This window comes from Eumetopias jubatus, unplaced genomic scaffold (genome assembly GCF_037043125.1).
Source record: "Eumetopias jubatus isolate StellerSeaLion01/CBP00866 unplaced genomic scaffold, mEumJub1_p1.0 scaffold_17, whole genome shotgun sequence".
Taxonomy (NCBI): Eukaryota; Metazoa; Chordata; class Mammalia; order Carnivora; family Otariidae; genus Eumetopias; species Eumetopias jubatus.
Window position 1 is genome coordinate 1,460,853 of NW_028274823.1, and position 26,438 is coordinate 1,487,290.

Below are 26,438 nucleotides of genomic sequence, written 5' to 3' on the forward strand. Positions count from 1 at the left end.
TGCCTAGGCCAGTCCACCTGCAGGGTGGCTACACCACAGCAGAACTTGGACAGGCTCCTGCATGATCTGCCCACCCCCTGGCCTACAGACCTGCCCTCAGGTGTAGCACCTGCGCCCATCAGCGCCTGGCTCCAAGGCCAGCCCCCCAACTGTGCACCTGGTGCCCCCCTTGGGGTGGGTCCTGTGCGAGCAGCCCCTGGCTAGCCAGGATCGGTGTCCCCTTCACCTGGTCTGTCCAGCTGTGGGATCCTGGCTACCACCTAGCAGAGGCCATTTGCTCATCTGCCATGCCCCTGGGGACTGAAACAAATTTTAACATTAGCTGAAAGCAAGTTAGGAAGATAAAGCTGTACCTGGAGAACAAAACAAGCAAATGCATGTGGTGTATTATCCGGTCGTGGGATCCCTGCATCTCTGCCCTGGGGGATTCTGTTATCTGGTTACGATTCAGGCACAAAACATTGACTGAGCACCTAGAAGTCAGGGAAGGTGAGGCCTGCGGCCAGCTGGTGGAAGGCATAGACCCAGATCATCAATTTGGTGCAGTCCCAGGGCTCTGTGAGAGGGGCCAGCCTGGGGGTGTGGGTGAGGGGGCTCTGCATCTGTCCTCGGGGGCTCCAGCACCCCTGCGTCCAGTGCATTCTCCCGGGTCTGTCTGGCCTCAGCGGGGGGGGGGGCTGGAGGTGTCCCCAGCCCCAGGACCAGAATAGCTAGTTTCACCTGGCTCCGTCAGAATGTTGCCAGGTGGCATCTTCTTAAGGCCCACTTGAGTCTCTGGGGCCTCTGCCTTGAGTGGGGAGGGGCCCTTGAGGGAACGCCCTGCCCTGCCAGGGACTGCGAGGCACGAACAGGGCTCCTGGACCATCTCCCCATTTCCTGCTCAACAGGGACGTCAAACCCGACAACATCCTGCTGGATGAGCAAGGTGAGCCGAGGCTGTGTGAGGCTGGACGTGGGGGGCGTGCGCCTTGCCCATGGGATGCATCTCCAGCCCTTGGGACACTTGCATTGTCTTCTCTGCTCGCAGGGCACGCGCATCTGACCGACTTCAACATCGCCACCATCATAAAGGACGGGGAGCGGGCCACTGCACTGGCTGGGACCAAGCCGTACATGGGTGAGCCGAGGCCGCTGGCCCACTACTGGGCGTGCTGTGTCGGACCCAGGCCAGCGGGGAGGGGGCCTCATGTCACTTCCCTGAAGGCACAGGACGATGTGGGACGGGAGCAGGCTGCTAAGCATAGGCGGTTTGATCCCACAGCCCACACCAGGGGGAAGAGGGGCCCCCAGGCAATTAGTGGGGGAGGGGGCCTGGGGCCTGTGGGTGCGGGATACTCAGCTGCCTCTCCCTTCCTGGAAAGCTCCGGAGATCTTCCAGTCCTTCGTCAGTGGTGGGAGCGGCTATTCCTTCGAGGTGGACTGGTGGTCAGTGGGGGTGCTGGCCTATGAGCTGCTGCGTGGATGGGTGAGGAGCTGGCCCCGGACCCTGAGCTGGCTGTGTCCCCCAGGGGTGGCCCGAGTGCCCAGGGAAGGAAGAGGCTGCCCCCCGCCATGGGTGCTCAGGGACAGCTGCACGCTCCGTGGATGCACACTCTCAGTGAAGCGTCTGTGTGGAGAGAGACTGAGCAGGTGCAGGAGGGAAGCCCCCGAGGGTCCCCTGGGGCCGTGGGCAGGCCAGACACCTGTCAGCAGGTCGGCCTTCTTGGGACTCTCCTGTGGGAGTCATCCTGGTGGCCATCCCCTCATGGGGGCCTCTGAAGCCCCGCACCCTGAGCCACGCCGCCGGCCCCCACCCTGAGGAAGGCAGCCCCTCCTGGCCTCAGGGCCCACCCACCCAGGCCCAGACCTTCTTGGGGGTGACTTGCTGCCTTCCTGGCCCCGGGCTCCCCCTGGGAGCTGTGCCTGCTCTGGGCATGGGGGTGAGGCACCTGGTGTAGCGCTGCCCCCCCCCCCGCCAGAGGCCCTACGACATCCACTCCAGCAACGCCGTGGAGTCCCTGGTGCAGCTGTTCAGCACGGCGAGCGTGCAGTACGTGCCCACCTGGTCCAAGGAGATGGTAGGCCTGCTGCGGAAGGTGAGCCCCTCCCGTCGGAGGAAGGCCGCGGGTCCTGCGGTCGTGGGTCTGCATCCCCCCCACCCAGGCCCACAGCCCATCCAGCCTCAGGCTCTTTGCCATCTGGCGGTAGCTCGGCCGCTCGGAGCACTGGTTGTAAGCTGAAGCCCACGCGCCCGTTGGCTCACCTAATCCCCATGATGATCACCCCATTTCACAGATGCCCAAACTGAGGCACAGGTCACCATGTCAGGCGTGTTGGGGGGAGGGCACGTGTGGGCTGGGAGCCTCCTCTACGCCGTCCGGTCAGAGATGAACTGGCCGCAGCTCCAGGAGCACCCAGAGAAGACCCCAGAGCCCCCTGCACCTCCCACGGCCTGAGGGTGTGGCTGGGGCAGCCCAGGGGACCGCAGCCTGGCAGGGACCGGGCCGGGTGTTGCTATCAGAGCGTCTCCACCTGGGGTGTGGGTCTGGGCTGGCCCCACCGCTCTCCACTCAGGGAGCCCCACTTGGAGCACACCTGTGCCTCTGGGCTCAGGACCGGGCGTGGGAGAGCTTGCTGGACACACAAGGCTCAGCTGGCTCTCGGCTCCTGGCCCACAGGGCCCTCCTCCGTGTGCCCTCACCCCTGCTGGAGACCTTCGCCCCTGGAATGATAGCCAAGCAGCCGGAGGCCTCTCCCGGGCCCCAGGGGGCTCTCCACCCAGTCTCCGCTGACAGTTCTGCCCACACCTGCCCAGGTGGTTCCTGCAGTGGGGCCTTGACCCCCAGAGACCCAAACAGGGAGCGGGGACCATCCATGCGCCAAGCCTCATGCCTTGGGGAAGCCTCAGATAGGATCTACCGCCTTTTCTCTAAGAGGAAGGACAGCATGTGGGGGGACACTCAGTCTCCGTGACACAGGGCGCCCTGGGGCTCCCTAGGGGCTGTGCCCAGGTCCTTGTGGCCCTCCCTGCAGCGAGGCCGGCCGAGGCTGCCGCCTGCTGGTGAATCACAGTAGAATGTCCCTGGGGACCCCACATGCCCTCTGCTGGCCTTGGGCTCCAGGGGCTTGGCCAGGTTGTCCCCTTGGCCACACTACTGCACTGACCTGAGGTGGGTGCCCCCTTTCCTTGCCTGACCCTTGAGATCCTTATAGTGAGACCTCCCTGGGGTACCCTGGCCCCAGGTCAGGCGGCCAGCTCTGTGCACCAGGATCGTGCTGGGCCTGGGCACCGTCTGATGTGGGCCCTGTTCCAGCTCCTCACTGTGGACCCCAAGCACCGAGTGTCCAGCCTGCAGGACATGCAGGCAGCCCCGTCACTGGCCGGCGTGCTGTGGCAGGACCTGAGTGAGAAGAAGGTGGCGCCGGGCTTCGTGCCCAATGTAAGCCTGGCAGGCGATGGGCAGCGGCTCCGGGCAGGCGTGGGCCCACCGGCAGACAGGGCTCAGCTTCCTGTCCCCCCCACAGAAAGGCCGCCTTCACTGCGACCCCACCTTCGAGCTGGAGGAGATGATCCTGGAGTCCAGGCCTTTGCACAAGAAGAAGAAGCGGCTGGCCAAGAACAGGTCGCGGGACAGCAGCAGGGACAGCTCGCAGTCAGTGAGTGACAGGCCTGGCATGGGGCCCTCCCTGCCTTACCCCGACCTGAGCCCTGCTCGTCCTTCCCCCATGCAGGTGACCTCCCTCCTGTTCCGGGCTGTGGTGCTCGGGCTGGGGACGCATCAGGCCCAGCTCTGCTCTCGGGTCTCCCACACTCTCCCTGGGTGCGTCTCTTCTTACAGGGACACCCTAACCCCGGATGACCCTCTCCTAACTGACTCTGTCACATTCCAGGGAGCTGCAGGGTAGGATGTCACTCTGGGAGGGACACAGTGTAACCCACAGCAACCCCTCTCCTGCCCCAGGAGGTGGGGGCACTTCTGGGGAGCTCCGGCTGTGAGCATGGGATCAACCCTGCACCTGTCCCCTGGGTACAGCTGGTACTCAGAAGCACCTGGAGGTACAGGTGTGGATGGCAGGGGTCACAGTGGTGACCCTGTAAGCCACTGGTGGCCCCCTCCTGCCCCTGGACCCGTCTGAGCCGGCAGAGGCCCCCAGCCCAGGGTCACCTCCTCGCACCTGCTCCCCGGCACAGGGTCAGGCGGGAGGTGGGTGTCGCGCCCCCCCCCCCCCCGGCAGGGCTGCAGGTTTGTGGGCATCCCTGGGGTGCCTGGATCCTGGGGAGCAGTGGGGCCTGGCTGCTGGTGGCGGCCCCTGGTGTGCGGGGCTGGGATTGCAGGTGTGGCCCCCCCATTTCCAGGTGGGGCTCATTTGGTGTGGTTGTGGGGTGAGGACTGTGAGCCCCTCCGCGGAAGCAGGCGAGCCACGCCCCTTTGTCCTGCCGGGATTGCTAAGAGTCATGTGCGTGTCCTGAGGCAAGGGCCTCGTCAGAGAGGTTGCAAGCATTCTGTTCCGGGGGTTTTCTCCTCTTTGCGGGAGGTGTCGTTCGCGGAGGCGTTGGACTTGATGGAGCGCGGCGTGTCCACCTCTGCTGTCTCGTTCCCGCTGCTGGCGTCTCTCCCAAGAGACCGCCGCCTGACTGAAGGCCATGAAGATTCGTTTCTGCCTTTTCTTCTAAGTGTTGTGTAGTTTTACGTCTGGGGTCCGCTTTGGTGCATTTTTACGGATAGCATCAGGTTGGGGTCCAGGGTCGAAATTTTGCACGTGGATGCACTCTTTTAAGTGCTGTTTTTTGAAAAGACCTTTCTTTTCCCTCTGAATGCCTTGGCGTCTTTTTCAAACATTAATCCACCAAAAGTAAGGGTTTATTTATGGACTTGCGATCCTACCCCATTGATCTGTCCATCTTCCTCGTGCCAGCCCCGCACTGGCCTGATGACTGTAACTGTAGTACGCTTCGAGATCAGGAACCGTGAGTCCTGCACTTTGTTCTCTTTCAAGATTGCTCGGCTGCTTTGGGTCCCTTGCATTTTCGGTGAATTGCAGGAGGTTTGGGAAGTGTATCTGAGCTGCTCCACGGGTCTGTTTTTGGCTAGAAGTGGAGCCTGGTTGCAGGCTCCGTGGGTCACAGCTGGGGTGTCAGTGCTCATTAAGGCCCCAGAGACGTCTGCCTGGAGACGGGGATTCATCCGAAAGGTTTATTCAGGAAATAGGCCCCGGGGGGTGGATGTCAAAGTCCCGTGGGCAGCGGCTTCAGCCTGACCCTGCAGGGACCCTGGCATGTCGGCCACACTTCGAGGATGCTGGCTTTCATCTCCCAGCCCCCACGGCCATTCCCAGCCCCCACGGCCATCAGCTACGGGGCAGGAGGGACATGCATTTCTGCGGCCTTCCCACCGTGTGCGTGTTGGCCAGGGACCGAATGGCGCAAGTGTGGGCATTGGAAGGACAGCGCCCAGAGCAGGATGGACACACAGACACAGCACAAAGCCTCCTGCCGATGCACGTGACACAACTGTGGAAGGGGGTGCTCTGTGCACCCCGTGGTGCGTGCAGCCCACCTCGGTACCACCTGCTCCCACCGTGCCCTGGATAGTTCTGGAACCAGCCGCAGGCCCAAGATGAGCACGGTTAGCAGGATGGACCACAGCCCTGGCCGCTCCCGTCCTCCATGTACCTCTTGTATGGTGTCCATGAGGTACCCTCGTGTGCCTCTCCTCTGGGGATCTGTGTGTCAGTTGCTCCCCTCCTGGCGTGACACGGACCCTAGCCCGAGAGCTCAGAGCCCTGGTTGAATCGTTTCTCAGGCGGGAGTGTGTGCACTTGTCCATGTATTATCAGCAGGAGGTCAGGCAAGGCTGACACATTCTTGGTACAGAAGCCCTGTCCCTGATGGTGGAGCCGGTCACCCGGCCAGGGTGGTGGCTCCTCTGGGGAGGCCAAGGTGGCAGGGCAGCAACTGGGGAGGACAGAGTTGCACATGCCGAGCGCTGGCCTCCAGTCTTCAGTGGGCACTGACCACTGGTGTGAGGAGCTTCTGGGCTGGGGGCGCCCGGAGCCCACTCAGGGCCGGGCGCAGTTCACCCGATCCCCCCACCGTGGACGCGTGTGGACAAGGACATCTGGAGGACGTGCCACTTCCTGCCCCCCCATCTAGTTACCGTCACCACCAGCATGGCGCAGTTCCGCGAACGTCCGACGAGTGAGCGCTGGCTCCATCGTGACAAGGCCGGGAGGGTAAGCTGGCCTTGGGCCAAGACCACGGAAGTGCCACGGTCCACCTCGGGTGACTGCAGTTCGGTCCTCGTCCTTCCTGTGGGGGGGGCACAGAGAGGACGCCTCCGTCAACCCGGAGGCCACGAGCCACACCCCGGAGCTCTGCGTAACGGTGCAGCGAGGACCCTGCCTCCGGCTCAGCCGCTGCGCCTGGAGCTGCCACGGGGTTACGCGTGCTGTGGCCCCCGCCGCCTGCCACGAGCCAGGGGCCAGGCCTGACAAGGGGGCGGGAAGAGAGCGGGGAGCAGCGTGCCTGTGCGCTGAATGTTCGAACGCAAAGGTACAGACTTAAGGTCACGGACTGCCGTTCCACCGCCGACGCGCACTTGTGATTTATCGGGACCAGGCTGCTTTGTCGGGGCAGGGAGCAGGACCTACTCCTTTTCCACCACAGAAGCTGCTCCCCACGGGCACGGCCGCGAGGGCTCTGCCGGATGCCATGAGTGCACCTTGTTCATGCCCTCAGCGGCGGGGGGCGACAGCCACGGGGTGGGGCTGGGGTGAGGTGGGCGTGGCCACGGGGTGGGGCTGGGGTGAGGTGGGCGTGGCCACGGGGGGCTCGGTGAGGTGGGCGTGGCCACAGGGTGGGGCTGGTGTAAAGTGGGCGTGGCCAGGGTGGGGCTCTGTGGGGTGGGCGTGGCCAGGGTGGGGCTCGGTGAGGTGGGCGTGGCCACGGGTGGGGCTCGGTGGGTGGGCGTGGCCAGGGTGGGGCTCGGTGAGGTGGGCGTGGCCAGGTGTCCTAGCGGACCCTGCGTCCAACCGACCTCCGAAGGCCGGCGTTCCCCCTTCCCCAGGTGTGCTCAGGGGTGCGCTCGGGAAATGATTGGGATTTCCCATCAAGGTGGCTGATGACAGCCTTCTGCTCTTGTACCTTGATCTCACTATGCCCATGTGCGAGCGCGTGCGTGCCTGTGTCTGAGCCCTCGCTGTCCACCTCTCCGACCCCCAGGGACACTGTGACCCGTCGCACATCACTAGATCCCGGGGCTGGAGGTGACCTGCTTGTCACTGCAGACTCACTGCCGTGACCCTGGTTACTCCCACCTGGTTAGGTCCGGCTAAGTTAGGTCCAGGCTTCTGCCGTTCCCACATGCCATCGTCACCATGGAGCTCAGTTCTAGAAAACGGGCAGCGCTGAGCTGCTCCATGGTGTCGTGACCCTCACCAGCTCATTCCTTAGCACCTTGCCGAAAGGAATGTCCTTTGGGGCCTCCAGGAGAACATGGTCATCTGAAGGGTCCTTGGTTCTTGACTCGAGTCTGTTGGCCCATTCTAGCTGCCCACTTCTCTTGAGACTGAGTCCCCCTCAGCACTGGCCCCAGGCTCTTCAAGGCCATCATGTCTTCCAAGGTCCCGGGAGCTGCCCTGCAGCTTGTTAGACCCCACTCCAGGGGTCTTGCCAGGGAATGAGCTCCCTGGTCATGGGAGGATGCCTCATGCGACCACATAGCCCACACCCGCCCTCCCACAGCCCTCCAGGTGCTCACCCAGGCTGTCCTCCCGCAGCAGGGAGCGCCGTTCTGACCTTAGCGGGTCCCACACTGGCTGTGCTGCTGGTGACCAGGACCATTCAGAGGCCGGGAGGGCAGGTGGCAGCAGATCCGGGGAAGCTGCTCTGTGCCACCTGCAGGAGCCTGGAGAGGTGCTGCTCTCCTCCTGTGGCAGGGGGGCCTCTTGCAGGTTGAAAGGTGCAGGCGCATCGCGGGGCTGATGTGCCCACCCGTGTCCACTCAGAGCCCCTCCCAGGTTCCGGGGTCCAGCTCCCTCCTTCCCACAGCCTTGGCTTTGGTGCAGGGAGGGGAGGGAGTGAAGCCAGGTGTGGTTTCTGGCCAAGTTTCGTCCTGCAGACTCTGTGTCCGTGTCAGCACCCACCCTGAGGCAGGAGCTTCCAACCTGGGCATCCTTTGGTCACTGGCTAAGGGTCACCCAGGAGATGCAAGGCCCCAGATGTTCTGGCTGCCCGGGCAGTTCCTCCAGCAGCCTGAAAGCAGGTCTCCAAAGAAAGCCCCAGGGGCAGGCCACAGGAGGACAGGTGGGGAGGGAGGCAAGCTCAGGAAGCCCCTGAGGGGATGCGAGGGAGCCTCAGAGCCACACTACACTCATCGGTATGTTTTTCTGACTAATAGGAGAATGACTACCTTCAGGACTGCCTTGACGCCATCCAGCAAGACTTTGTGATTTTTAACAGAGAAAAGTGAGTGAGTGTTGGGGGTGGGCAGCGGTGGGCAGGGAGGAGGTTGAGGCTCTCTGGGCCACACAGGTCGTGAGCCCCAGCAGCCATGAGGCATCAGGGGGCCTGGGAAGCGGACGCCCACCCTCTTGGGGCATCAGGGCAGGAGCCCTGGGGGCAGAGGGTGGGAGGCCCCAGCTCAGGCTTGTGCTCCTTGGGAACTTCCAGTTCTAAATGGGGGCCTAACGGCCAGAATCTCCTGGGGAGACCCTCGGTGCTCTGCCCAGACGGGCCGATGACTCGCAGTCCTGCGGAGTCACATGAACTGCTACCTTCATGCATTCCATAAACCTTTTCTGAGTGCCAGGGACTCTGGGGCAGGAAGATAAGACAAGCCACAAATTGCTAACACACCTGCTGCAGGGGAGGGAGGAAGCCTAGCACAGTGGGCCCAGGAGAGGAGTGGCAAGGTGAGGCACGGAGGGCTTCCTGGAGGAGGCAGCTGTGAGCTCTGTCCTGCCTCAGTGACCAGGACGATGTGTGGGCACTGGTTTAAGGCACTGGCTTCCATCCTGGAGGTCAGAGGCCTGAGTAAGAACAGACTCAGTCAAGCTCTCTGCAAAGCTTTGTTCCAAAATTGCTGACCCACAGGAATGCACTTAAACTAGGTGTCCTCAGCTTCTGGCTCACCAGCCCCACTGCTCGAGCCCTGAGGCCTCAATGGTCATACAGGGCGCTGCTGGGCTGGGCATTTCTCTCAGCTCCCCATGGTGCCTGCAGGGGCACGAGGTCCAGCCGTGTTCCCGGGGCACCTATTCCGCGAGCCCTCAGACAAGTTGGGGACCAGCCAGAAGCGTCCTGGGGCTGCTGGTGAGGCTGCAGAGAGCCCCTCCTTGTGTTTCCCCACCAGGCTGAAGAAGAGCCAGGACCCCGTGAGCGAGCCCCTGCCCGCCCCCGAGGCCGGGGATGCTGTGGAGGACCGGGAGGGGGCGCGCCCCGCGCTGCCCACGTGCGGCTCCATCTGCCCCTCCCGCCTCACCGAGAGTTAACGCCAGTTGCTTTGGAGACTCGGTCTGCCAGCCGGACAGGACAGGCGGCAGGGAGAGGCCCCGCGTGGACGTTCCCAGCCAAGCAGCCCAGTTCCTCCCAGCACAGACCCGGCCGGTGGCCCCGCTGCACCCTGGCCCTGATTTCCCTGGGACGGGCTGCCTGCCCACTGGCTCTCGGCGGCATAGGGCAACAGGAGGCTGTCAGTGTGGCCGAGGGCTGGGCAAGGAGGCTGGGTGCCCCCCTCCCTAGCGGCTCCGTTCCCGGCAATTGTGGCAGGAGGCCCGGGGCCTCTCCTGGTGGCCCCCTGACCCGCTCCCGGCAGCCACAGAGGTCCCGGCACCCCCAGCTGTACATATGGGCGCCAGCCCTGCTGTGGGCAGGCGGACACCGTATGCGGCCTCCCCGCGGCCACTCAGGCTTGTGTGTCCAGGGCGGGGGAGGTGAAGAGTGTTTTTATAGAGATACTTCTGCCGTGTTTCTGTAGATTTCTCACCTCTGAGCATCACGACGTAAGAGCTGCTGGGTGTCCGTGTTGTGTGTGTTGCGTGCCCGCAGCTGTGGGGTGCAGAGGCCTGTCCGTGGGCCGGGCAGCTCCCACAGTCCCATGGCTGCGGTGGGGGTGCCCTGGAGGGGGTGGGGCGGAGGCCGGGCCTGCCGCAGAACCAGAACCAGCACCGCAGGTCCTGTGAGAAGCTGGCTGGACCGGGCGGAGGAGGCAGGCTCCCTGCCCCACTTGCTGAGGGCCAGGCAGTGAGTAACGCAACCCCAAGTGCTCATGTGGGGACTCAGGGCTCCGGTCACCAGTGGGAAACCAGGGTCCAGAGGTGTGCGGCTGCATGATGCCCTGCGGGGTGGCAGGGGGGAACCAACCCCCAGAGGAGGTTCTAGGTGGAGATCTGGTGATGTTGGAGATTGGAGCAGGGAAAGAGATTTAGGGTTTTGCAAAAATATGTAAATCTTGGGCGCCTAGGTGGCTCAATTGGTTAAGCGTCCAACTCTTGATGTCAGCTCAGGTCTTGAGTTCAAGCCTGTTTCCTGCATTGGCGGCAAGGATGTGGGTGTGGCCTGGCTCCGTGATCATCTGTCTCACCAGGACCTGGACACGGGCCCCAGCGGAGCCCCAGAAACCTGGCTGTGATGTCACACTGACCCAACAGATCTGGGCCAGCAGGAACATGGGGACCACCAGGTTGGACCTTCTCCAGGGGCTGCCCTGGACCATGGCAGCTTCACCAGAAGCCTGGATTCAAGGGTGGAGCTGTTCATGTCCCCCCAGAGGTCACAGCTGGTCACCACTGGGAATGGACGTCGGCACAGGTGCTGGAGTGCCTGGCAGTGCGAGGTGTGGGGGACCATCCCTGACCTGTCCAGCTCTTCTGCCCAGTGACCATGCACACCCTGCTCCCAGGACGAAGACACCCTCTGGGAACATCCTATGAAGCAGGAGAGGCCAGCCCAGCCCAGCAGCTCCTCCTCCTGGGTCAGAACCCTGGTGGGGGGGTGGGGGGCGGGCACAGGCCTCAGGCCAGGGCCACACTCCTGGCCCATCTGGTCGGAATGTGGGTGCAGGTCCTCCAGCCCTACCCTCTCCCTCGGAGCGCCTGGCCGTGGGTCATGCCAGCATCCCTCTGTCTGGCTGCATCTGGCCAGCAGGCCTGGATTCGGGCACGGTTCCCAGGCCCCCTTCCTTGAGATGAAGCACCAGCCCTGCCCCTTCCCTGCCCAGAGGCGGAGCAGAGCTGTCCCCAGGGGTGGCCAGCTGTGCAGCCAGCAGGAATGTCCCCGAGGGTCCTGCGCATAAGCCGCTGGTGGGAAGATGAAGTCAGGGCCACACACCAGAAGCTTCTCACCCGGACGCCTTTAATTGACCCGATTCCCTGGGGGCCTGGGGCGTAGGCCGCCATTGGGGCTGCGGGGGGGGCATGCAGGTTGCCGGCTATAGTTGTCCCAACGCACAAAACCGCTGCTCTAACCAACTACTGCAATGCACACTTAGTAAAAGGACAGCATCTCAGCTAAAGGATCCTAAGACTCCCCTGGAGACAGGCAACTATGTGGGCCAAGTTTGGTCCTTGGCAACGTGTACAAACAAGGCCACCCTTCGCCAAGTTCCCGATGGGTCCCTGAAGCCTCGTGGGTGCTCCCCCCACACCACGTAGACAGGGAGAGGAGCCGGTGGGAGGCCCGGGGCTTTGCGGGGCGGTGATCCACAACAGGGAGAAGGGAGCAAAGGCCCAGAACCTGCAGCCTGGCCCACTGCCCGTGCATGTATGAGGCCCCGGGCGGCAGCCCTGCCTTCGTGCGGCACCTGGCCGTCCTTCAGGACCACCACCTCCAGCCTCCTCAACCTGGCAGTGAAACCCCCCTCTCCTTGCACGGGCTCCTCCCACAAGACCTGGGACCCCAAAAGGGGAGTTTCTGGGGGGGAAGGTGAGGCTAAGCACCTTTCAGGTAAGTTCAGCAAAGGGAGAGCTAAGTGAGGTGAGCGGCCGCCACCAGCCGCTGCCCTGTGGGAGAGCACCAACCCGCTGGGCCCCAAGGGGTTGTCTAGGACAGCGACGTGATGTTGGAACGTCCGCCGGGGGGGGCCATGATCTTCTGAGCCGTGCGTCGGGCAACGTGGTCGTCAGCCTGAGACCCTGCGGAGAAGGCGGGTGTGAGGGCGGGGCGCGGGTGCACTGGCTGCAGCTGTGACCACGGCGGGGGCCACTGCATCCCCAAGCACCCACGCCGTGGACAGCCCGGCGCAGGGAGGAGGCGACCCAGCTGATGCTCCCACGTTGAGGCCGGGGTGCCCAGGAAGTGCGGCGGGGGCCAGGCCTGCTCATCCCGCCTGTGGGTCTCAGCCCCGTGGCCGGAGAAGGCTGCCCCTAGCTTTTAAGACATCCCTGGCTTTCTAGGGGGACCTGCCCAGGCCCTGTGTGTCCAGGAGGTGAGCAGGGACTGTCACCCAAGAGGGCGGTCAGGCCAGGACATCAGGGGCAGGAAGAGGGAGGGTCTGGCTCTGGTTTGCAGGGAGGACCTGGGGCCCAGGGCCTCTGCAGGAACCCGCCACACAGCGTGCCAGGACCTTGACCACAGGCCCAAGCAGTGGCCAGCACACCGGGCCACCTGAGCCCTCCAAAGCATCCTCATATGTCCCCATGGGCTCACCAACCCCTTCCTTATGTGCCTCACATGCAACTCTGAGGCTGGAGGGGCTGGACCCCACGTGGCACTCGGGTCCCACAGAGGCATCCCATGCTCACCCCTGGGCTCAGAGTGACAGCCCTCTCCTCAGCATGGCTGGTGCAAGGTGGGGGATCACTGCGGCCACTCTGGGGCAGACGCCAGGGCAGGACGGGATTTCCCCATGGGTCCACACCCCGGGCCTGGGCCCCAGGAGGGCAGGCGGAAGCATGTTCTGCCCCCAGTCCCCACCTTGCCCAGTCTGCGGGTGGTTGTGGATGGAGTCTGAAGCCTTGCTGAGCTCGCCCACCAAAAAGCTGAGCCCTGGTACCTGTGACCCCAGGGGTCCTCCTGCCCCTGAGGATGCCCCAGCAGAGCCCCACCCCCCTGGCCCTGCTCCACTCACCAGACAGGCTGAACCCCGACCGGTGCAGGTTGCGCACGGGTGGGACCGAGATCTTCCCTGGGCAGGACGCACGGGCCTGGGCACTGCCCCCCGGCTTGGCAGGCACCATCACCTCATGCACGGGCCCATCGTAGAGGCCTCGGGGCACGCCGTGGATCTCCGCCAGCTGCAGGGCCGAGGGGCCTGGGCGTGAGGGGGGCTGAGCCTGCTCCACTCCATGGGCCCCCCCTCGGTCGGGCTCCAGAACCCAGTACTCCCTGCGTCCACCGCACACTTGCATGCACACGTCTCCATGCTCACACACGTACACACAGCTCCTGCCCCCGAGGCTGGGTGGCAGTGCCCTAGGCTGGAGGACACCACTCAGACGGGCAGCCCTGAGCAGGTGGCCTCTTCCGGGAATGGAAAACCAGCCCCGACAGCCCCTGCCTCCTCAGGACCCATGGTTCTGTAGCCCCAGAAGAGCCCCCACTCCAGCCCCGAGGAGGCCCTGGGTCTCCCTGAAAATGGCCCCAAGGCCAGAGACCTTTCCCAGCAGCCACCACAATAGACAAAGGGGCCATGGACCGAAGCAAAACCGCCCTGTATGCTTGTGTTTCCTGTGGGCACCTCCCTTGGGATTCGTGTCTAGACTCATGACGGTGGCCAGCCCTTGGGGGGTCACCACGGGGTGGCGGCTCGCACCACCGAGCAGCAAGTGTGGGGCTTCAGTCCCAAGGATTTGGGTCTGAGTCCACACTCCCCCAATCACCCTGGGTGAGGGCCTGGGAGCCTTCCACCTCTCCATTCTTCGGTGGTATGTGGTGCCCCAGGCCCCCCACCCCACCGAGCTGGAGGGCTGGGATGCCTGGCCCTCTGGCCTGGACTCTACAGCTCGGCCGGTGGGGCCGCCTTCTCAAGGTCCCTCCGGGGGGAGCAGCTGCGAGGCCCTCACAACCTGAGACCCCCATGTCTTTGCGAGTTAGACCCCTGACCTGACCCTCCTTGCTCCAGATTCAGACAACATCCTTCTACAAAACTGGGTAAAGCAGACCTGTGTGTACCGTGCGTGTGTATGTGTGCGTGCGTGAGTCCCCAACACGTGCCGTGCATGTGTGTGTGCATGAGCCACTAATACGTGCCTTGGGGGGGCTAGGCAGACAGACGCCTGGGGCACCCGACAGATGCAGTGGGTAGCTCAGCAGAGGGAAAAGTACTCACAGCTTCTAAGCTCATGAAAGCTGTTGCGGAAACTGCGTGTCCCTGCGTATTTATTCACGTGCACGTCCGTGCATGGGGATGCACACGAGGAGCCCGGGCTGCCTCTACTGCAGTCTGTAGTTCTCCTGGGGCGGTGGCCCCTACTGATGTTTGTAACAAAGCCACCACTAAGAGCCCACCCGCCGCGCGGGCCCTGCTGCCCCCAACGCCCAGCAGGCAGGGCCGACCTCGATGAGCCCCGCAGACTCGCAGCACTCCACGCCTCCCGTGTCGAGCTCAGGCCTTACCCGGTTGCGCGCCTTTATCCGCTTATAGACGAAGTCGGGGAACGTCTTCCGGGGGATGAAGCGGCCAGCCCCGGGGGTGACGAACAGGTTCCCGTCCTCCAGCACAACCCTGCCCTGACTTATGACCACCGTGGGGGCTCCTCGGCACTCAAGGCCTTCAAAAATGTTGTACTCCACATTCTGCGGAGACAGGGGGAGGGTCTGGCACCCAGCACTGTGGTCCCGGTACCCCTCAGCGCACTGCGGGCCGACCAGCATCCTCGGAGGCCGGTACGCCCGCTTTAGGACCTCTGACAAGAACCGGTCACCTCGGCAGGGCCGGAGTTCAGAAGGAACTGGGGAGGAGGGGCAGGTGCAGGGTGCTCATCCTGAGGGCTGCCTGGCCTGGCCCTGACCTGGACCCTGACCTGGACCTGGACCCAGACCCTGGTCCCGGACCTGCACCCGGACCCTGACCTGTACCCAGACCCTGACACTGACCCGGACCCAGACCCTGACCCGGACCCTGACCTAGGGACCAGGCTTCTCTTACCAGGTTGTGGCTCTTGGCAGAAACAATTTTTGTGGCCTTGGGGTTCCAAATAACCAGGTCAGCATCGGAGCCCACAGCCACTCGCCCCTTCCTTGGGTACACATTGAAGATTTTGGCTGCGTTTGTACTGGTCACAGCCACATACTCGTTCTCATCCATCTTCCCTGAGGCCTGGGAAGCAAGACAGCCAAGTTGGGGCGGGGGTTGGGGGGGTGGGGGGGTCTAGGCTCCAGGCTTGTGTGTGGACAGGGGCCCCCATCCCCTAGGCAGTGAGCGGCGTCAGGATTGTGCGCCCAGGGTGCCACTGCCTGCGAACTCACAGGTCCCTCTCAGGCTGCACACGAACACAGTGCTCACTGTGTGAGTCAGTCAATGTGAGGTTTCGACGATGTCTGTGTCCCCTGAAGGACCAGACAGCCCCTCCCCACCAGGTGGCCAGGTGGCCTGGGGAAGCAGGGTGGTGAAAGAGGCCTGGGGTCAGTGTTGGAGTTTGGGGGTGCAGGCAGTCTGAGGAAATCTCAGGCATTTTGGGGAGACTAGCAGCGCAGAGTGTAATTCCATAGGAGACAGGGACCCCACTCTCCCAGATGCTTTCTGCGGGTGACATGAATCTGGGGGAGGGCCTGGCTGCCTCACAGCGCTGGGGGTCTCCTCCAGGGGGACAAGAACCGCTTGTCCGGGGAGTCCTGGATGGCAGGGCTGGGGGCGGCAACACCCCGGGGAGCCCACACTCCCTGCACATGGAGTGCTTAGTGGTCAGTGGCCTCCCTTTCTGACAAGCCTGCGGCCCCCACTCTACTCACCACACACTTCTCCCAGACCACAGACATGCGCTCCTCAATGCCGTTCGTGCCCTCGGGGATGAGTGTGAAGTTGTCTTTGCCGACGGCCTTCTGGGCAGTGGTGAAGGTGCAGTGGGCGCTGCCGGTCACCTGGAGGTCCCCACTGGGAAAAGTCGGGGTCAGGGGAGCCCAAGGTGGCCTGATTTTCCTGAGCCAGCAAAGGCTGCTGTCGGCTCTGTCCCCCTCCCTGGCCAGCACAGCCCACAGGTGCTGGAGGGTGCCCGGGAGGGCTGGGCAGAGCTGCTGCCCCTGTGTAGGGCACAGGAGGGCCAGGGCAGACCAGTGTGGGGCCTCGGCCCAGGAGGTCCTGGCCCAGTGTTTGTGCAGAAGCCAGAGCTGTCAGCGGATTGAAGCCACAGGGGGCGGGAGGGGAGGTGCGCGGGGGGTGTGTGTGGAGCTGGCGGGCCGCACCGGGGCCACCCTGGAGCAGGCCCCTCCCTACCTGGACAACAGGGAGGTGAGGTGGTCTGCAGTGCTGGGGTCCGGGTTGATGGGGGGCGATGTGACGAAGGCCGCGGCCTTTGCCCAGTTCTTGCTCCAATAGTGCGAGCCATTGGTCCCCAGACTGGCAGTGATGGGTTCCCCGAACACGACCACCCCTGCAGTGAGACCCGTGAGAGGCACCGCAGCCGGCCTGCATGCCCCCCAGGACCCGGGTGGGGTGGGGAGCCTGGCGCTATGCTGGTGATACCCCCCAACTGTCCCTCAGTTTCCCGACATGGATGGCTTCTCCCGCGGGGTCCTCTCCAAACCCACTCCCCCACACCGCCTGCTGGGGGATCAGGCCTGCTGGGGAAGCAGCCAGGTGACGGCTGCAGCAAGACATGATCAGCTGGGCCTGCCCCTGCCTGTCCCTGCGGACCCCAGTTCTTCTCTGTACCCCTGTCTCCTCCAGATGCGAGGTGCTCTATGGGCAGACCCTGACCCAGCGAACAGTGAAGTGGGGCTCCGAGGGGTGCCACGTTCCATCACACACAGAATCAGGGGCTCCGCGTCACCCACACACACGCCACTGCACACAGACACAGCACACGTGTGCCCAGTTCTGTCGCTTCCGGGCAAACGGGGCCAACAGGCGTCTCTCCAACAGGAGACGGGGCCCCACCTGTAGAGGGACTGCCCCCAACGACGGGCTACAGCCCCGAGACCCCCCCCGCACCAGGCCAGGCAGGGCAGCCCCTGCTTCTCGGGTCTGTCTGCTCTGAGCCTCAGGGTAGCCAGCTGAGCGCCCGGCCCTGAGACGTGACCCCTGACCCCCAGAGAGCTCCCCCTACAAGTGTGTGGGGGCCAGGGTCTGGTACTCACCCCTGCGCTTGGCTTGGGCAACCACGTCGGCGGCACCCTTGCTCATCACTTTGGTGACGTACAGGGGGCAGTTGGCCTGCTTGGCGACAGTGACAGCGCGGTACACAGCCTCGGCCTCCACCTGGGGACGGGGGTGCTCAGACCGGGCCAGGGCCCTGGGGCCTCCTCCTGACCATCACCCACGGATCCTGGGCCCAGAGAGGGCACCATGCATGACTGAGGACCCCACCTGTGGCTCAGTGCCCAGGATCTGGGTTGACCCAAGTAGTACCCAGAGCCCGTCCTCACCGCCTTCTTGGTCTTTGGTAACGGCCTTGGGCCACCAGTGGTCACGGGGGGACATGAGCCCAGTAGGGGGAGGGCCCGTTGATTCACCCCTCCCAGAGGGGAACAAGCGCATCACAGCCCTGCCCCGCCATGGGGTCAGGGTCTGCCCCTGTGCAGAGGCAGTCTGGGATGCAGTCCGGGCTGGGGTGGCTCTCAGCAGGCAAACTCCTACCTCCTCGGGGCGGCTGAGCACGTGGCCCTCAGGGCCAGTGATGCCGAGGTCCAGCAACCGCTTCTGCTCCTAAATAAACCAACAGGACAACACACTCCAGCCCAGGTGCAGCCAGAGCCCTGCAGAGCCCCAGTCTGGGTGTGATGCCCAGGAGACCCCACCCCTGAGATGAGCCCTGGCCCCCACATCTCACATGAGCTCCGCCCCCCCAAGATGAGCCCTACCCCAAACTCTCACGTGAGTTCTGCTCCTGAGATGAGCCCTGCCCTCCACATCTCATGTGAGCCCCGATCCCCAATCTCTCGCGTTAGCCTTGACCCGGAGATTAGCCCTGCCCCCTGACTCTCACATGAGCCCTGCACCCTTAAACTGAGCTCTGGGCCCCCAGGCCCCCCAGAATCACCAACTGCAGAGAACTCAGAATGGAGGAGGAGAGTGAGTCTGGAGAGGAGTGACCCCAGATCCCTAAATTACAGATGAGGTACCGGGCTTGGTGAGGGCACCCTGCCTGCCATACTGGCTTCCGCCAGTGAGGACACCCCCGGGGGTGTGCTGGGGGCTCTGCAGTTGGGGTGGACAGACTGCATCTTCCCCAAGCTTGCCCTTGAAGATCTGTACCTCAGTGGCCTCTTGCATAAACAAAGATGTGGACGCCAAGCTTCACCGTGAAGAACGCGGAAGAAGCAAAATGCCATGGACCCAATAACCAGACTCCCCAGCATTGGTGGGGTGTCTCCCAGGCACGTTCTGCCCACCCGTGTACTGAGCTGGACCCGCAACATTCTCCTAACCATGCCGCCAGGCCTGGCCTTGGACCAGAGAGGCACGTGCAGCACTCAATGCCCTCATGGAGGGGCAGGTGGACAAGTTACCTGGGAACCCCATGTGCCCCTCCCCAGGTGTCACCACCTTTGAGCTTGGGATGGGGCTGAGCCCGACCCGCCAAGAAGCTTATCTGTGGGTCTGGAATGCCAGGGAGGTGTGCTGCTGCATGTGGCCCTGTGAGGAGCCCCCAAACCTCCCAGGTACCCCGCAGCCCCTGCACCTGGGGGCGCCTACCCCACAGCCCAGGGCCCAAAGGGCAGGCATGCGACCAGCACCTGTGCTCAGTGGTCAGAAGGAACACAGGTCCAGCTTGGGGGGGCCTCAATCCACAGGGGCAGAAGGCACTGGGAAGCCCCATCTCAGCCCCCCAAAAGCAACATTTTGGTTCTGGGGAACTTCTCCTAAGTGTGCTGATCATGGAAAAATCTGCTATGGCCAAAAGCCCCCAAGGCTCCCCCAACTCCCTGCTTGCTTGACCTCTGATTTTGGGCAACCTACTCACCAGAATATATTCACTATTCCCCACCCCCTGGGGTTTGTGGGATGAAGTGCTCACATCTGAGTGTCTAGGAGCCACCCCTGCCCCTCACCGACACCCGCCCAGCCTGCAGGCCGCCCGCCTGGCACCTCCTCCACGATGTCCCCGTTCTCTGCATGCACTTGCGCCAGGGCACCCAGGTCCCGGATGATGCTGAAGATCTCGTACATCTGGGAAGAGAGCACACAAGGTGTGTGGGGCTGCATCCATCCTGCCGGCAGCCTGAAGCACCTGCTGTGCCCTCCTCTCAACACCTGCCCTCACCTGGCCGTCTGTGCACTGGCACCTGTCCTTGTACGCCATGAAGACCAGGAAGGAGTTCACACCTGGAGGAGAGGCAAAGAGGAGTCGGATGCTCGGCTGTTGTCGGTCAGATACCCAGGAGCCTCGACTGCTCCCGGACCTCCTCCCACGGGTGCCTGGTCCTAACTAACGCATCAACTCCGCTATGAAACTCTAATGCGGTTTCAGCTTCAGGACTTTTGACTGAAAGAAATTAAGCCTTGTTTATCGACTGGCTTGTTGCAGCACAGGCAGCATAGAGAACTGGGGGTTTGAAAGCATTCTGCTCCTAAAACAGCCTTCAAGGTCTAAGATGTGCAGCCCTTGTCCTTCACCCGGGGCAGGAGACAAGGGGCCTGGGGCAGCTAAGGACAATTACAGGACGCATCTCTCAGATGCAGAGGTGGATGACCTCCTCATCTGGATCCTCTGGAAGTAGAACAGACCTTCAGTATGTCCCACTTCTCCCCAACTCCCAACCACGCCGCCTACCCCGGGGTTAGACGGATGCAGAGTCCAGCCTGGCCAGGGGCCCCAGGGAAGCTCCCCTTCAAGCTAGGGAAGCCCAGGCCCCCAGGCCAGCCTTAGGAGATGCCCTTACCTTTGTCCTTGACTAGGGCCTCCAACTCCTCCCGGATGCTCTCGTGCCAACGAGGGATGTCCACGTGCAGGGAGTAGTCACAGCAGGCCCCGCCGTCTGCACGCTCCCGCCACTGCTCATAGGCCGCCAGGAGGCTCACGCCCGTGTCAGGGAACACATGGTCCACTGTGGGGGGCAGTGCAGTCAGCTGAGCCCCCACTCTGGTCACTGGGAACCACCCTGGCCTCCAGGGGAGACGGGTTTCATGTTCCCGAGAGACCAGAAAGTGCATCGGGGGAGCAGTGGAGAGGCCACGGGTCCCTTACGCAGGGCTGGTGCCACCATGAACCTGCCCATCGGCCCCACATCCCCCAGCCTTTCTCTGAGCAGAGAGAGAGGGGCCAGATTCGAGCCCCCCCCCCCAGTCCCTGATGGACACATTCACCCCAAGGAGCACCGGTGGCAGTTAAGGTGTCTTAACCTCCCACACAGGTGTCTACCGGAGTGAGGCGCACCCGGAGGGCTCGAGGAGGGCAGGGTGGGGCAGCGCAGGTGCTGGCGCCGTCCATGGTGCTGAACCTGGCCAGCCTGCGCGGAGCAGCGGGGTGGGGTTAGTTTCCAGGGCTGGTCTCCCTTGCTTGCGCCTCACGGACTACACACACCTCCAACAGTGCCCCCCACCCCTGGGGAGACCAGGAGTGCATGTCCGCTGTGCTGTCACTCCCCTCACCCAGCCTCAGGTCCGAGGTCCAAACACTGCTCACGGCCTCTCCTGGGCGCAGGGAAAGAGCTCAGAGGAGGGGTGGCCAACAAGAAAGCACACCCACCCAAAGGTTACTGGCCCACGCTGTGCCTTCCTCCAGTGCACCCCTCATGGAGGCCCCTCTGCTTCCCACTGCTCAGATCTCATGCCCAGGGCCCCGTAGGAGTGTGTGCCACCCCACCCTGCGGTCCCTCTGCAGCTCCAGCCTGGGGCTGGCAGGCTGAGGAAGACACATGGCTCGACAGAGGCCAGTCTTGCGCCTGCAGCAACTGTCCATCCTCACGGGGACACTTCACGGCTTGTCTGATGCCTCGGCATGGGCACGAGCAGGTGACAAGCACGAGGGTGTCCTGGCCAGACTTGGCCACCAGTGACGAACATGAGCTGTGGCCAAAAATGGCCACTCTCCTTAGTCAAACTAAAAAATGGATCATTGTTGGCTTTTTTTTTTTTTTTGCCTGGTGGTTGAGTAATGGCTAAATACCACTTGCGAAGTAGCCCAGAGTCTGGTGGCAGCAGGGACAGAAGGCACTGTGCGCCAGCCACAGCGGAGCAACTCGTGTGCACAGCCCACCCTCACAGCCTTCTAGGGAGGGTCTTCCTCCTCCTCCTCCTCAGGTTAGCAGAGTGTGACTTCTAAAAGTTAGCTGAGTTACCTGCAGCCAAACAGCGAGAACACGGTGTAGCCAGCGTTCAACGAGATGTGAGAGGCCAGGGGTTAACCAGAGCAGAGATGCCTGTACTCACACTGCAGAGCTGATGGCGTTCAAGGCCACCAGAGGAGGGGCTGGGTCTCGTCCTGGCTCTGACCTTACCACCATCAAGTCCACCACAGGCAAGCCAATGCACCTCGCAAGCTGTTACGTGGGGCTTGTCTGCCGAGCTCGCATGGCATACGAGCTGCTGCCCAGCACAGAGCCAGCACTAAACAAAGGGCGAGCATCTCTGCCATTCTTTTCCTAAAAACACAGCCTCCTTCTTGACACGGGCAGGGACTTCATGCAAACCAAGCTTCAGAGGCGCAGGGCTCAGGAGCAAATGTATCTGTTTCAGACAACACGACCCCCTCCGTGTGCACAAGGCATTTCAGTTTTGAAAACCTAGTCCCTGGCCAGCTGCCAGCTTCCCAGGAAATAATAAATTCCTGGGCATACATCCATTTGCTCCCGTGGAAACCCCAGCAGCATTCCAGAGCTGGCCAAGGCAAGATGACTCACAATGCGAATAGGGAAAACAAAAGAGTATGCAAGGATTTCCTAGATTGAAAGGTAATAAAGGGAAACAGACCCCTAAAAATGCCCCATTGTAAGGCTCTTCCCCCAACACATAAGCTTGGCCAGTAGAGCAAGGCGTGGGATGGGTGCCCCGCACACCGGGAGACACTCACAGATCATGGTGGTCCCTCCCGCTAGGGCGGCCTTGGTCCCCTGGCAGAAGTCGTCTGCAGGGTTCATGCCCAGGACGGGCATCTGCAGCCTGGTGTGGACGTCAACACCGCCTGGCAGGACCAGCAGGCCATGCGCATCGATGGTTTTGATGCCCCCAGGGACAATGAGGTTTTCTCCAATTTGTCTGAAAGCAACACAGATTTCACTGGTTATTAAGAGCCTGGATCAGAACACAAACGGTGAGGCAGGGAAGCATCTGTTTGGGCCGCTGGAGGAAAAGGGCAGCACGGTCAAGACTTTGTCAGCCAGGCCCCTGGAGACTGTGAGAGAGCACGACACCCTGCCAGGGGCTCGAGACGGTCACACAGAGGATCGGACCTGGGTCCGCCTGACTGCTCTTGTCAGGCCAACGTTGGCTTTCCACGTGCTGTTCTACTGACTGGTGGCTGGAGCGTGAGCAGACATGAGCAGAGAAGCTAACAGGTGCGGTCAGTAAGTATTTATTGAGCACCTGCTGTGAGCCCCGAATCGTCCTAAAGCTGTGATAACACAAATGAATGTCCTGCTTCCCAAGACCTTGCCACTAACTGGTGAGATCTCTCATGACTCAAGGCCTGGGCTTGAGCTGGGTTTTGGAAAAGGAAAAAAAAAGAAAGAAAGTTAGGTGGAATTCACCCAAAAGTAAACTTGTGGATAATCTGTGATCAGTGTGTACACATGTGCTCTGTGAAGATATCCGAGGCAGAAACTCACTTTATCAAACCATCTTCCACATACAGATCAGCATAGAAGGACTGGTCATCATTGACGATCTTCCCACCTTTGATCAAAAGGCGGTCGCTCTATTGGAAACAAACGGAAGATGGGTAAGTTTTCCCCAAACCCAGTTCCTCAGCATCGTCCCTGTAACTGCTTACCCTGGGATTATGCCTGAACCCCCCGGTCACGATGCGTATACACAGAGGTGGACACAGAAGCCTGCGCTGTCTTCCACCCCCCAAGGATGGAGCAGAGGTGCCTGGCGGGAGCGCGGCTCGATGGCAGCTCCCACAGGCCCCGAGCAGGTCCCACACCCGCAGGGCAGGTAGGGCCCACGGTGTGGCCTCGCCAAAGGCACAGCACCCCGCGGGGGCCAATGTGGGTGAAGGCGTAGCAACGATATGCATCACATTTAAATAGTTATCACCTAATTCACAGAGCTCAGGCTGAGATCAGAGGGGGACAAATTTCCAGCCAGGATCCCACCCTGGGTGGGAGGGGCCTGGAGGGCCGGCCCCCCTCGTCAGCCCACACAGAGGCAGCTTCTGGACGGCGGGTGGGCTCCGGTTCATACCAGAATGGTGCGGCCTATCGTGGTGCCAAACGTGGGGTTTGAGCAGTGCCCCAGCAGGCAGGGTCCCTACCCCGGGGGGGAATGCCTCCCAGCGCAGGGAGACAGACAAGGATGAGAAATTGCACAAGGCCATTGCAGACTGTGACAGACCAAGAACACAAAGAGGCTGATGTCACAGCGTGATGGGAGAGGAGGCTGGGCTGCTTCAGGGACAGAGAAGGGCCTACTGGAGTGTCTAGCTGGACATGAAGTGGCCAAGGACAGTGTTCCAGGCCAGGGGACAGCCCCTGCAAAGGCCCTGAGGCAGGAACAAGCTTGAGTTGATACCGGACACGAGAGGAAATGGGCCAGAACCTTCTGAGGGGAGGGGAGAGGGGCCAAGAGCCTGGTGCAGGTGGGACATGCTGGGCTTGGGGTGTCAGTGGGCCCCACTGGGGGGGCCTGAAGCAGGGGTTTGACCATGGTCTGGTGGATCACACTGGCTCTGTGTAAAAAGTAGAATGTGCTGTTCGAGAATGGAACCAGGGCCGTAGCCTGCTGCCATCTGAGCCTGCACAGTGAGATGGGGGGCCTCAGGCCAGAACCCTGGGGCCGAGCAGAGATGGGGCCTGGAAGGCTGGGAGTCAGGCAGGCAGGAGCTGCTGATGGAGAGGCTGTGGGGGTGAAGGGCCAGGAAGACATTGGGGTGACCACAGGTCGTGGTGCTGCCTGGAGGTATCCCAGATGGGTGACCAAAGTGCCAGCAAGCAAGGCCAGCTGTTGGTGGGTCACCCCCACAGCACAGAGCTGTGGCACCAGGTGGGGGTTGATCTAGGGCTCGGCAGCCATAAATCACTTCTAGGAACCTCACCAAATGGTGGAGAAGGAGCGGAGAGGGGCAGAAAGTGGAGTCATGCATAGAACATTGCACGGTTGTCAGGGGTGATGGTCTGACCTCAGGGGAGAATTATGGGCAGAGACATGGAAAATGAGCAGAGACGCAGAGTGCTACGCTGTGGACAGGAACCCAGCTCTGCGGCTGTTTTTCTGTCACTCAGTTTGAGCCTCAGCACTCCCTCTGACCTGTCCAGGCAGGTGGACCTCACAAGGAGGTCTGGCCCCTTGCCTGGGGCTTCCAAGTGTCCACCCAGAGGCCAGGCCGGGGCTCCTCACACACCATCAGCCTGATGCCACGGGAGCCAAGCTGTGCAGTGTGCTTAGCAAGAACGCACGAGATGGCTGCAGCGACACACAGCCCACTACGTGGGAGCCTTACTGCGTTATCCTCCGCTCTTGATACCTGTCCACTGTGTGGACCGTGTTCTCAGGATTCTAGTCACTAGAAAAACCACCACCCACCGTCTACACAACAGCTAACAAAATGCCACAGGCCAAAGGCAGCCCCCAGTGGACCGACTCATTCTCAGATAAACTCAAGGAAACCCAGGAAGGGGAAGGCTTTGGGCAGAAGAGACTTGTGGTCTGCATGTTCCCCACTGTCCCCCAGTTAGGAAGATATGCGTGTCCCCCACTGTCCCCCAGTTAGGAAGAGGCCTGTGGCCACTACACTTCTACACTGCTCCGCTTTCAGGCACCTGAGCTCAGACTTTGGAAACTGTCCTGGGTTTGGAACCAAGAGGGAAGTGCAGCCGAGATGCAGTGCTGTGCTCATCAGACCAGGCTGCAAGTTCCCCTAAACCAGATGCCTTGGGTCTGTCCCACCCGCCCCCAAACCTGTGCTGGCCGCTTGGCAGGCTTCCCACATCGTCTGGACCCTGCGCCAGTCTGGAGGCAGGAACCCCTCCTGAACGGGAAGGAAGGGGTCTTTCTTCCCTGAGCATCTCTCAGGAGTGAACCCGGCAACCCCACCACCCTCCGGCTGAGGTCAACTCCAGAGTCCGGTCTTAGCCCCGCCGGCGCCCCCTGCCCCCGTCCAGCTGGCGCCCGGGCGCCTCCCTCCCTCCCTCCCTCTGCCTGGCTACTGGAAGGGGCGGCTTTGTTTCCCGGCAGCGCGGGACGGACAGTCTGACCTCCCGCACCCGTGCATGTGGTTGTTGGGGGGGAGGGGTCTCTCCTTCCGAGGTCTGGGGCTGCCAGAGTGCCCGCTCAGCCGCGACCAGTGAGCGCTCGCCTCCCCTGGGGTCTCCGAGCCCGGGCTCAGTAGAGGGGTTCGGGCCTCCAGGGGCTCTGGGCTGAGTCGCTTTGTCTCGGACAAAGAGCTCCTAGCACGGCGGACGCGCGGTCCGGAGCTAGCCAGCGGCGCCGCGCTGGGAACAGCATCCGCGCCCCGAGGCCTGGCCGGCGGTGCCAACAAAAGGCCGCGTCCGCCCACCAACCCCCGGGCAGAGCGCCGAGACCAAGTTCGCCCGCCTCGGCGCCCGTCCACTGCGGGGAGGGAGGCACTTCTGCGCTCTGCGGAGCAGGCCTCTCCCGGCTCCGCGTCCTCCCCAGGCGCAGAGGAGGTCCCGGGATGGCGGCATGGCCTGGGACCTGTGCGTCCGGCTCGGGAAAAGGGTCCGGGGAGGCGCTCGCGGAAAACCCGGCCGCCGGCGGCGCGGGAAGAAGCCCGGCGGGAAGCGCCAGCGGCGGGACAGAAGCACGCACCGGGGCTAGACCGGGAGGGCAGAGCGCTAGGAGCGGAGCCGGGACAGTCCACCCGGGGCGGTGGGCAGGGGGCGTGGGGTGAAGGGGGGCCGGGTGCAGGGCTCACCGTGATCCGGGGGATGCTCTTCTTGCCCTGGAAGGACATCCTGCTCCTCCGGCCGGCGCGGTCGCCTCGCTCGGCCCGCGCGGCCTAGCTCAAGCGGAGCTGGGCTGGGGGTCCCGGGCGGAGGCGCGCGGAGCCCAGGCGCGTACGTGGGGGCGCAGAGCGTCCGAGTGCGAGCACGCCAGGCCGCACGGCTCCCGTTCCGAGCCCCGCCCCCGGGCCCGCCCCGCCCCCGGCCCGCCACCGCTCCTTTGCATTCAAGCCCCGCCCCAGCCGTGCTCAGGACCCACCCGCTGCGCGGCCCCCGGCCCCTGCGGTGGCCACCGGCCGGG

The 26,438-nt window shown here is 62.9% G+C and overlaps 2 protein-coding genes across 2 annotated transcripts in view; one reads left to right on the forward strand and one right to left on the reverse strand.

Moving 5' to 3' along the window:
- The window catches only part of STK32C (serine/threonine kinase 32C), a 71,370-nt gene extending 61,899 nt beyond the window's left edge, over positions 1–9,471 (forward strand). The window contains exons 5-12 of the mRNA XM_028120013.1: positions 888–925; positions 1,028–1,117; positions 1,362–1,465; positions 1,959–2,075; positions 3,294–3,419; positions 3,505–3,636; positions 8,379–8,446; positions 9,333–9,471. Of these exons, the coding sequence (XP_027975814.1) occupies positions 888–925; positions 1,028–1,117; positions 1,362–1,465; positions 1,959–2,075; positions 3,294–3,419; positions 3,505–3,636; positions 8,379–8,446; positions 9,333–9,471 (814 nt within the window). The remainder of the gene's footprint in view (positions 1–887; positions 926–1,027; positions 1,118–1,361; positions 1,466–1,958; positions 2,076–3,293; positions 3,420–3,504; positions 3,637–8,378; positions 8,447–9,332) is intronic.
- A 2,548-nt stretch (positions 9,472–12,019) lies between these two features.
- On the reverse strand, positions 12,020–26,148 carry DPYSL4 (dihydropyrimidinase like 4). Its single transcript, XM_028119977.1, has 14 exons — positions 26,110–26,148; positions 22,841–22,929; positions 22,087–22,271; positions 19,958–20,122; positions 19,339–19,400; positions 19,164–19,244; positions 17,712–17,780; positions 17,213–17,333; positions 16,350–16,506; positions 15,869–16,010; positions 15,066–15,236; positions 14,534–14,713; positions 13,047–13,212; positions 12,020–12,111 (listed from the first exon to the last, which is right to left on the reverse strand). The coding sequence occupies exons 1-14, from the start codon at positions 26,146–26,148 to the stop codon at positions 12,020–12,022; spliced, it is 1,719 nt and encodes a 572-aa protein (XP_027975778.1).
- Positions 26,149–26,438: the final 290 nt, after the last annotated feature.

What these genes read in the sequence shown, in the direction of transcription:
- DPYSL4 (XM_028119977.1), bottom strand. Translation starts at nt 26,148, where the DNA reads ATGTCCTTCCAGGGCAAGAAGAGCATCCCCCGGATCACG. An exon ending in CTCACCTCCCTGTTGTCCAG is followed by an intron (nt 16,011 to 16,349) that starts GTAGGGAGGGGC and finishes GACTTTTCCCAG; the next exon opens with TGGGGACCTCCAGGTGACCG. An exon ending in TGGTCTGGGAGAAGTGTGTG is followed by an intron (nt 15,237 to 15,868) that starts GTGAGTAGAGTG and finishes CTTGCTTCCCAG; the next exon opens with GCCTCAGGGAAGATGGATGA.